The following is an 11,330-nucleotide window of genomic DNA, read 5'->3' as shown; positions in this document are numbered from 1 at the left end:
GCATTATAGTATGTTGCAGTCTAACGTGGAATAGCACAGAGTTTATATGGATGTGGCTGCAGTATTGCACCCAAAATGTACTCCAAATTGATTTCCCTTACTCCTTCAGGGAGCTGGAATGTGAATGCCCGAAGCAGGTTGGTGAAGATGATGAACAGTTCAACACGTGCCATCTGTTCCCCCAAACATACACGGTGCCCTGCAGAAGAAAGGGAGAAAGAGTTAGTGGTATAAAGCTAAGTTCTGAAAAAGAACTTCAAACAAAATTCTACTGAGTTCCATAAATTCTGTTAATGTAAGATAATTATTTTCCCTGGAGCATGTATGAGATCTTCCTTTTCATTGTTGCTTCTTGTTCTGTGAGAACCATGAATTGCTTCTTGGTTAAGAGAAGGCCAGATTTTAAAAGGCGTCATGTATATACTTCAGAGTCTTGTCTTTGGTTGTTGAGGAGGGAGGACTGGAGCATTGTGGGATTCAATTCTGAAGCTAAGTAGAAGGATGTAATCAACCTTTCTTCAATAGAAATTAAGGCGGCTATATTGGGTCCTTGTAGCCCAGTATCCTCTCTCTAACGCTCTCCAGGAGCAGGTGTGTAAGCTAAGGGAATGAAACGTGGGCATGTGCAGTGATTTATAGACTTGGCGTGACTCATTTTGACATACTGTTTTCACAGTGTATTTCAGGATATCTATATATTCCAGACTGAAAAAAAAAAAAGATTCAGGATATATAAATGCTCAGACTATAGAAACAGAAAACAACCAAAGCAAGTTAAAAAAAAAAAAATTTCCCATACCTGGGTTGAAATGGTAGCCTAAATTAGTTGTCGATTCATGTAAGCTAGTGGACGGTTGGTGAGTAAAGGAGTTAAGATGTTAAGTACCTGGTTTGCAAATATGATTTTAGGATTTACAGGCAATTTTGGCAAATGGTTTTAAAATCTGGATTTACTGTTTAATCTGACTGCTTTGTATGTTAGTATACTATTTGCTTTTTATCTACAACAAATGTATAACAGTATAATCTGTCATAGTAACATAAAAAAACCTTAGCTGTTTTCCAGTGGTTTTATTGCTAAATTTTTATATATTAATTTTCAGTAAATAACACGAGCTGCCTGTTTTGTGCTACTTTTCTTCATAATCTGATTACTGGAGAAACTGGTAGTCTAGAGAAGCTCTCCAAGTTATGTTTTGTACTGCTTTTCACTTTTTTTTCTCCCATGTCTTTGTATCACTGCGTTTTGCATTGTAAATTAGGTAAGTTGTACATCATAATATGCTTTTGAAAAGTTAGAATTTTTTTTTGGTTGACTAATAATATTCTACTGAAAAGACTGGATTTTGCTAGTTTTCTGGAGATAAGAGAACCTGTTGCTAGACTATTACTGTAGGATTTGGGAGACTGAGGTTTGGTTTCCTGCTTTATCACAGATTTTCTCTGTATATTTTGATAAATTATATTACTTTTGTCTTTGGGTTCCCTGTTTGTAAGGTGAGAATAAATTGATTTTCTGATTTGAGGGTGTTATCAGGAATTAATACATTAGGGACTAAGGAGCTCGGATACCCTTATAGTAGGAACCTTACATATACCAAGGAGATAGCATTATGTCTCTTAGCCATACTCATCCTCTGTTTGAATGTATAAAAAAAATAAAATGCAAGACAATATTTGTGGCTCTTACAGTAGAACGCCTGACTTTAAATCTTTGTGTCAAATACATTTTTATAAAAGTATGTTTTTAAAATTTTAGAATTTAGAAATGGTGTTTTTAGTCTTGCTACAAGGCAGAGTGAACAGGAATATTCAAACGTCAGGGCATTACCTGCTGAGAAAGGTAAGAATGCCTCTTTGTTCACAAAGTTGCCATCCAAATCAAGAAAATGGTTTGGGTTGAACTTCCAAGGGGTCGCCCAATGCTCAGAGTCATACACCACGGAGTGCAGATTTGGCAATACAAGCGTGCCCTGCAAGAAGCAGCAGAGATTATATTTTCCATGTGCGATTGATTCTCTTTTTTGGACTTCCCTTCTCTCTAATAGGTAATATGCCATCCTGCGTCTGCAGCCCAGTGTTTGGATTCGACTTGGTCTTCTCCTGTGCGCATCCAGGCATGACAAACCCTTGTATCTTCTGTTTGTCATAACGTGTTACGTGTTTGCCTTTGTGTAAGTTATCTTATGTCAGGACTACTGAAGTGTCTTCATGTCTAAGCTAGAGTGGAGCTTGGCTTGTTTTACGTACTTGCCAGACTAATCATAACACCTTCCTTTTTGTTTTTTTGTACTCTTCACTGGATCTTTCAACTCCATCACATCACTTTTATGCTTAATGTATTTGGGACATTTATATCATGCCAATGTGACTGTCAGATCTGTTGCTGTACTGAGCTGCCATCATCTTAAGCATGTGGTTTTTGTGTGTGTGTGTCATCAGGGATGACTATAGATTGCTCCACGCTGCTCCCTTATGGGTGAAAGTTAGCTGGCTTGACAATCATTAAACCTCATTTCTTCATCATGTTCTGCTTTGATGCCCAGACGTCATCCGTATTTGGCTAGTGGGAAGAAAGACTTTGGTTTTCCTTATGTTTGTTTGCTACTTGTGCTGTTAGCCTTTTCCCAGGCTTCCTTCTGCATCTGCTAATGTAGACTTAGCCCTGGTTCAGAACACTCAGCCTTGTTTCATGTCTGTGACATGCTACAGCATGCCCTCTATGCAAAGTTAGGAACTGTAGAAGCTAATGTCATATAAATACTAAATATTAATAGCTCAGAGCTTTAAGAAACATGGAGGTATACTCTGTACCTTTTTAATGTGAAAGCCCAGCAAAGTTGTATTCCTCACACATTGTCGAGGGACCCCAACAGAAGTAACGTTGCTGTACCGCAAAGCCTCATGAATCACAGCATTTGTATATGGCAGTTTTTTACGGTCTTCATAGCTGATGAGATGGGAGGGTTCCAGAACAGCCTCTATCTCTCTTTGAACCTTTTCTGCAGAGAAATGAAAATATTTTAACTTCTTCCCTCTTTTTTTCCAGCAGATTTCTGTACGAGTACGGTCCAGGACTTGGGGGGGGGAAGAAATTATGTTGCTATGAAACGCATTGGCATGTGGTTTGACTGCTGAGTTGGTTTCAGTTGATCGAGAAAGTGCATATCCCCAAAGCACGAGATGATCTCTCATTTAAGACATATCCCACTTGGTGATGAGGATAATACAGTTCTATGTTTCAAAAAAAGGATTAAAATTTGAAATTACAGGTGTAACTTCTGTTACGTTTATAAATACACATCAGACCAGGTATCTTTTTAAAGCTTTTCCACTTTGAAGGTTAGGAAGAGACTAGGTTGCATACGAAATGTCTTTAGCTTGTTACTCTGTCTTTGCCATCGCCTTCTAGCGAGATAAAACCGTGGCTGCTACTAATTTCTGCTAGTGTTGCTTCTTAGTGAACTGGTGGGGAAAGCATGTTTGTTTCATTTATTAAACTTTCATTTTCTAGATCTCAATTGTTGATGTACCACCATTCATATTCATTGTTAAGGGTTATTTTGATGTATTGCAAGTGATTGAGCTAATACTTATACTTTAATGATGTTCATTATGATGTAATGTTGAATGCAGTTCTCTAATGCTTTTGCTCACCTTGTATGTCTGGATATTGTACCATATAGAGCAGTGCCCAGAGAAGGGTGGTACTTGTTGTTTCTGTCCCTCCCAGCAGAAGATCAACCACAGTCTGAACCATATTGTCTTTATTAAACGTGGAAGTAGGGTCATCTTTGGTCTGTAGGGCACATTCACAAGAAGACTATGAATTGGATAATTTCAGACATTTCATCGGTCACATAGAAACTGTCATTGATGAAAACAGTGAGCAGCCCACCAAAACAGAAATCTTCAGTGCTAAACAAATAAAGTATGCATATAAAAATTCCGTAACAGTTACTTGAACAGCAAGTATTTGTAGTAGGCATTGAGGCCAAGGCGGGGATAGTGTGATAAACAGATACTTACTTTTGTTATTTGAGCTAGGTAGAAGTCAATGAGATCCTGTGGATCACCTGCGTTCTGTCTCTCATGAGCCTGGACCTCCTTCATAACTAAATTGTGCATGAAGTCATTGTACGCAAACACTTTCTGATGAGGTCCTGGGAGACGGCGCATAAGCCATGGGAAAGCATCGTACATCTGTTGATTTTAAACAAAAAGGAAGAAACGTGAGCTCCTTTAAATTGAGAACCTGATTCTGATTTCCTGATAACTCTGTGAAGTCGCTGCAACACATGGGCTCCTAATTAGGATGAGAGGCAATAGACACAAGTCAGCGAGAGATTAAATACTGGGAAGAGGTTTTCCAGAGACTCTGTGTGAAATCTCCATCCTTGGAGACTTCAAGACTTGACCAGGCAAGTTCCTATACAACCTAATCTAATTAGGTCTGCTTTGAGCACGGAGTTGGATTAGCTCATGTGCAGAGGTCCCTTCCAATGTAAGTTATTCTACATTTCTAAGGGGGATTATGAAACCTTTATGTTGCCCTCTAAGTGAACTGGCATTGTGGAAAACTTGTTTGATATTTGTTAATGGGCTATTAGTAATGTGCAGCAGTCTAAACTGTTATGATCAAGTTGTCAATATTCAATAACCACACTTTCTAACCTTAATAGATAGGTTGAAGACTGAAAAGGTATAGAAGCTGACTTGATCTCCCAGTCTCAGAAGGCCTTCCTTCAGGAGAAACTGGCACGTGTCTTTGTTGAGGGGAAAAATAATTATTTTCATTTCTTTGTGTTGTGTATGTTTTGTGAATGGCCTTCAGTCTCTAGGACTACTGGCAGAGCCTTTGTTTTATTTATGGCCTGTGATTAGGAATCTATTGGCCAGTGCAGACTTCTCCATCCCCATCAGCTGACTAAAATGTCAACATTGTGTAATAGTGGATATCAGGTCACAGGAGAGCAGGAGAATGATCATATTTTTCTTTTTGGATGCATACCTAATAATGCAACAGGAGCTTCTGAAAATGCGTGAATTGGAGTAATTGAGGGCTGAATCTGGCTCACAAGCAGATTTTCTCAACCTTGATTTTTATTCTGAGTTTGTTTTTTTTTTAAAAGGCATCTCCGTATGGAAGTGTTGGAGAACCTGATAGTGTTATACAATGCAAGTGTGCCAAAATCTGCAATAGCTCGCCTTTCAAGAACTTAAAAATATTCTTCCTGATGTGATGAGATTGTCACCTGTATCTTACAGGAAGTTCAGAATAACTCAGATCTTGGTGGTAATATTAATTATTTGAGAAGCAAGATACCTTCTCAAAAGAATAGGACTTTAAAGGCTTAGTTCTTATTAACTGCACTTCTGTATTCTCAAGACTAAATGAAAATTAAATTTTAAAAGTTGCTTTCATTTTAATATTTAAGAATCTTACGTACACAGTACTCTGCAAATGATTACTCATTTGAAATACGTTATATATTTTGGAAATCTGTGAAAACCAGTGATGATCTAGAATTTAAATTTTAGGACACGTGATTTGCTGACATAAAGAAGGAATAGAAGGCGGGTAATGACATGTACAAAGTATGTATTAATTTATTACTGCACAATGGCTCGCAGAATAATGGTATGGAAATGTTTGGGAATGATAGTTACTGACTTTGAATTTGTTTGTTTTGACTTGTGAAGTGCAATGCACTTTAAGGAATAAGAACAAGAAAATTAGATTCTTACCCTGCCCCAGACAGTAGCTTGAAAGTAGATCACAAAATAAACAGCTTTGATAAGCTTGCTGAAAGATTCATCCTCACTGGGGAAGCGATGACCAAAAACAACAGCACAAATTATATTTGCAATAGCATGGACAATCAAAGTGTGGGGGTCGAAAGGTTTGCCTGTGAATATAGGAGGTACCATGAATATTTCTGAATAGACTACAGTGAGAAGAATGAGGAAGACTTTTTTTTTTTTTAATGGTAAAAATAATAGTAGATTAGACTACTTTGAGATAAATTTCACACAAGTAAACTCTAGTTTAATACAAACTAACTGTATGGATTGTAAGTGCAGGGAATCTTTATTTTCAATCTGCTTTTTACTCTTGTAAAATACAGTGATTATCAGTTTTGAGAAGACAAACATTAGGTCTCGTCCCCTTTTTGACTTGCGGTCTGGGTTGTGTGAAAACATAAGCAATTAATTAGAACATATGCCTTCAAATCTGGAGGCAGATATTTAAGTTTGGCAATTAAAAAACAAAACAAAAAAAATCCCCTCCAGAAAACAGGGGAAAAAAAAATTAAAGTTTTAATTTTTTAGTCATGTTGAAATGACTTGTCTCCTTTTGGTTTTCAAGTACAGCTTAACAATTCAACTATATATATATTTTTTTTTCCCCACAGACTGAAAAGGCAAAACTCGCATATTGGAATGGAAAACAGCTCCCATTAACAAGGGTTAAATCCAGAAAAAATTAAATTAACTACACATTTCAATGGCCAGGGCAACCTTTGAATTATACTACTATGGAAAATGGTGGATTATGCATCTCTGACTTCAGTCCAATGCTTGTAGTCCTTCTTGGAAAGAGTAAATACAGTTATTGAGTTTAAAATTGAGGAAGGTTTGCATGGAAGGTAAAGATTTGGGCTGTACAGGGACTCAGGGTCGATGGTTTGTTCATCTCTTACATTTTAAAGATCTGTGAATGTGTTGCTGTCAGAAGAGAGATGGGCCATTTTGCTGTGTCTAGTGCAAGGGGAGTTGGAGGGAGACCTTAGGCAACTTCCCCGTGTTTGCACATCGGTATGGAACACGATGTGGGTGAGGGATTTGGCCGTTCAGAATATTTATATTTAATTGCTTTATTCTGGCATCTTGCTAAAATTCTATTGGTTTCTATTTCATCCAAACCTTAAAAAGAAGGTTTGTTGGACAACTGAATGATACATTCCTTGTGTTGGGGTTCTTTCTCTGCCAATTCATAAAGGCCTGCTGTCCTAGAACGACTCGCAGCAGGTCACAAATTGTGTATTTTATGGAGAGGAACGTAGGGTTTTTCTATACTCCTCGAATGTAAGAATTGTTACCAGCTGTCCCCAAGACTGTGTTGATAATAAACATTTTTCTACTATCCTTATTTCAAAAAACAATTTCATATTGCCCGCTGTGCAGACAAAACATTTTTTGCGAAGAATGCAATTAAGAAGCCAGTAGAAGTACCACTAATATGAAAAATATCTATATTACTTGTAAAAATGTATTGTAAAACTTTTAATCCCCTAATCTACTACATTTCAGAAAAAGCTCTAAGTGTTCTTCTTCTAGTGAATTTACCTTTTGTGTTTGCAAAGATGTCCACAAGGTGACGGGCCTCTGCTTGAATTTGGTGCTCCAAATTGTTCTTGCCGAGTGCCAGGCTTCTTATAATTGTCATGCCAAAGCGTCTCTGTTGCTTCCAGGTGTGCCCGCTTGTCAGAAAAATACCTGAAGAGCACAGAAGCATTTATTTCATTGCTGGGAAGGGAAATCCTTTCACTGCAGGAGGCAAAATTTGATTTAGGTTAGGTTATATTTCACTAACAAAGAAGATACCGTGATTTCAGATGCTGACTTTTGGTCTCTAAGATAGGTTTTTATGACTCCCAGCTATACAGCTGCTTATAAATGTGACCTTGGAAACTGAGTGGTAGTGGGTTTTTGTAAGGACAGAACAGCTTTGTCTATAGATGTCTTCTACATGAACAGTCTTCTGTTTTAGAAGTGATACTTTGAATCTATTGGGAAGAAAAAAAGTCAGTAGTATGCTCTATAAGAGGAGAAATTTTTGTTTTTTCCTTTTCTTAATATGCTAGCTCTGCATGGAACCTTTCTGCTACGTAAGCCCAGTTACGTACTCGTTTAGCAGTAACTCATGTATGTGTGTATATGTAGGTGTCGTGGTTTAACCAGGACAGTAGGAAAGCATCTGTCGTCTTTACGTCTTGTTCGTATTTCAGTATGGTGTAACATCTTGTACCTTTCTCGCCCATCATATCCCTGTAGAATGGGGTGAGAGGCCTTCCGGAAACTTCCTCTGAATGGGTGACGATGCCATCTTTTACTGCTCTGTATCCGTTTAGTACAACCATAGGTGTCTGTCCCATCCACAGTGTGTAGATATTTCCATAGGTGTTGGTTAACTGAAGAGTTAATAACAGTAAATAATAAATGTAAACCAGGGAATGCATACACTCAAATACTCATTTTAAGAGTTTTCTGTAGTTGTAACTAAACACATTTGCCAACATGGAACTGAATTATGGGTTTCAGAAAAATTTGGCCTTCTGTTGTAACGTGCTTTGGGAACAGAAGATAATCGTACTTTATGGAATAGATAGTAAGGACATCTCTCAGAAGACCACCTCTGAAAATTTCACAGAAAAAGAAACAGAGGTCGTCTCTGTCAGCTCAGAATCAAAGAACAAACGAATACAGGCAAAATCCCAGAGCTTTTTGGTTTATTTTATTAATGAACCAAAATTACCGTATTTTCTTGCCTCTAACTTCTGAAGACAGCAAAGAAATGTCTTTGCATTCTTTCCTATAGCTTCCATGTGATTTTTCTTATTTTTCTCTATTGTCTTTCCTCAGATCATGCCTGTATTTTTCCTTAAAAGTTTGAAGCAAGTTTCTTACTTTTTTTAATAGTTTTGATTGGTTTATAAAGGAATCATGCTGAGAACATAACAGCAGTCAAATTTTCCTACTTTGTTCTAGCAATAATCTGTTTACTGAACACAATAAATCTTTTTGCTGTACAAATAAGAAAAAAAAGTCAGTTTAGAGTATATGTTTGGTCTTCTAATGACGATCAGACCACTTGTGGCCTGGAGATGTTCCAGTGACTTTGGAGTCAGGCAAAGGAAGTTCTACAAAGTGGTTTACCGGGCTGGAGATCAACATAGAAATAAGAGAATGAAACTGTCAATGGACTCTCACGGTATTGACAGTGCTTGTGATAATGTTATGCGTGGATGTTACTGTCTCCAAAAGAGAAAGAAAATAAGGAGTAAAGCAATTATGGTGTTTATTACTCAGAAATATTTTCCATAATGCCAGGGTCCTTGGATTCTTTGAAATTGGCTGATAATCTAGCTTGAGGTTTAAAAAAAGTAACTCCAAGTTTATACTGTTCCTATGCAATGTACAATTTAAGTTAAAATAGATTCAGACTGATTTTCAACCATAGAGATAAATAAATACCTTAGTGAGAGTTTCTCGACGAAGTTTGAAGTCCAGCAGCCACAAATTTCCGATGATGGGGAGGGGAACTGGTCCTGGAGGAAGCTGGGTACGCATCCAGTGCAGCTTTAGGAACTGCAAAATCAGGAGACATACTACTAGAGCTGTAAAAAACTCAGCAATCCCCAACATGTTATCAAAATTGCAGCTTCTCACTGTTTTTTGGGTTTTTTTTTTTTGCATATGACTTCTACTGAAGTCAAACTCTTTCTAAAGAGTATATGTCTGCTTTAGCCATCTCTCTCTCTCTCTCTCTCCCCCCCCCCCCCCGACAATCTAGAGTTTTCCCAAGCTGAAGACCTTAGAAGACTGAAATATGTGATCCTTTGCAGTTAGCCAAGCCACACCTACTCTCTTTTATGATCTGTAATTGTGATCTCTTTTTTCACTTAGAATTTTGTTTCCTTCTTAGTATTGATACTGGGTCAAAATGCTAATTATTGAACAGTTATGCAAGGATATCAAGTGTCTTGCATAACGGTAACACCTCATGCAGTTTCCTGTAGTTAAACATTAAAATACCAAGGATGCATTACTTATTACTCTCCTGAAATACTACAAATATTATGAGGTTTCTTTTATAGAAGAAGAAACATCTACACAATACCTGTCTGTTAGGATATGGTCTCTGAGATGAAAAAGAATTTAATTCATGCAGTATAAAGCTAAATTCATATCTTAAAAAAAAAAAAAAAAGGTGTAATTTAAGTATTAGGAGAATATGTACTTTCCCCTTTTATCATATTCTAGGTTAAGTTATGGTATTACGCGGAACACAATTGAGAGATTATTGTGCTGTCCAGTGGATTGCATGGTGTTTTCTAAATTTTATTTTATTTGGTTTTTTTTATGATAAGGATTAAAATTTCCTGGTGAAATTTTGGAGCTGAAAAAATGCACAGGTTCTATTTTATCTGTGAAAAAGAACAAATAAACTGAAGAAAGAGGCAAAATTGTTTTGCTTTAGTGGATTTCAATAATTTCAGATTCAAACATGAAATATAGGGCAGTTTCAGGGGGCTGCAGACGAGCAGCGACCTTGCAGCATTTGCTTGCTTTCCTTTCTGAGCAGCCACCACTTGGCTCCTCTGTGCAGCATCATGCAGCTCTTCTGCTGTAGTGGGCTGCATGTGCAGATGCTTTCCAGAAAGTGTGGAAGCGGAGGAGCCATCAGAGGGCAAGGAGCGTGCCTGAGTGCTTTTTTTTATCTGTTTGTTTAGTTTTTTGGGCAGAGAAGTGGAAACAGAAAAGGTTAAGGAGCATCATTTTCAGCAGCATGGTTCTATGAATCTTACACTTGAAGAGTTAAACAAAAAACTGAGAGAAGCAATTTGAAATTAAATACCTTTTATGGTTTTATCAGCCAATTCTGATGGTTCCAGGATAATTCTTATGTTTGTCAAAAATTGCAGTGTTACTGAGTTACGCTACTGAGCAGTCATTTATCCACCCAATTTTTCAGGTTTCGATGCTATTTGAGACTTTAAAATGAGTTACCTGATGAAATTATCTAACTAACTTGACTTGCTGCTTGTGTGCATCAGAACTTCATTTCTTTGTATGTTTTTCCCCCCTTTTCCTCCGGCCAGCCCTGTCTGGTTAAAAGGGAAGCGAGCGCTATTCTGTTTCTTATTGTTTGTGCACAGAATCATTTGCCAAGTTTGCAAGTTTTGCAACAATAAAAGACCACTGAAAGCTGTTGATGCACGCATGCCATCAATGAGGGTATGATTTATACACTTCAAAATTACCAGAATTAAGATAAGTTGAGCCTTGAAATTACCTATTAGTAATGGCGATTATGATGAAACTTAAAAAAGGAAAGAAAAAGGAAAAAAAAGAGCCTAGTGTGAAGTATTCAGATTCTAGTGAGCTTCTATGCTGACAGATGTGAAATCACAAAATACTCTCCTTGTCCCTCCAGTCCACTTTTTTAAAAATTTATTTTATTAAACCTTTTTTAAAATCTGAGTGGTCAGGCTTGGTGAGCATGTCATCGATTATTAATTTATGCTCTGTGACCCTGCTGTTTT

General features: G+C 37.3%; 1 protein-coding gene across 1 annotated transcript; it reads right to left on the bottom strand.

Moving 5' to 3' along the window:
* Window positions 1–20: 20 nt before the first annotated feature.
* Window positions 21–9,429, bottom strand: LOC143161846 (cytochrome P450 2J2-like). The gene is made up of 9 exons (XM_076341215.1): window positions 9,259–9,429; window positions 8,033–8,195; window positions 7,351–7,500; window positions 5,749–5,909; window positions 4,030–4,203; window positions 3,658–3,799; window positions 2,815–3,002; window positions 1,832–1,973; window positions 21–199 (listed from the first exon to the last, which is right to left on the bottom strand). The coding sequence occupies exons 1-9, from the start codon at window positions 9,427–9,429 to the stop codon at window positions 21–23; spliced, it is 1,470 nt and encodes a 489-aa protein (XP_076197330.1).
* Between the last annotated feature and the right edge of the window lie 1,901 nt (window positions 9,430–11,330).

The sequence above is a fragment of the Aptenodytes patagonicus genome, chromosome 6, assembly GCF_965638725.1.
Source record: "Aptenodytes patagonicus chromosome 6, bAptPat1.pri.cur, whole genome shotgun sequence".
In the NCBI taxonomy this organism is placed as follows: domain Eukaryota; kingdom Metazoa; phylum Chordata; class Aves; order Sphenisciformes; family Spheniscidae; genus Aptenodytes; species Aptenodytes patagonicus.
The sequence above is the reverse complement of the archived record's forward strand: the minus strand, read 5'-3'. Positions and strand labels throughout refer to the sequence as shown.

Coding starts and splice junctions, on each gene's coding strand:
- LOC143161846 (XM_076341215.1), bottom strand. CDS start 9,429: ATGTTGGGGATTGCTGAGTTTTTTACAGCTCTAGTAGTATGTCTCCTG. Junction 7,501..8,032: donor GGATATGATGGGCGAGAAAG/GTACAAGATGTT, acceptor TGTGCTCTTCAG/GTATTTTTCTGACAAGCGGG. Junction 3,800..4,029: donor ACCTAGCTCAAATAACAAAA/GTAAGTATCTGT, acceptor TGTGCCCTACAG/ACCAAAGATGACCCTACTTC.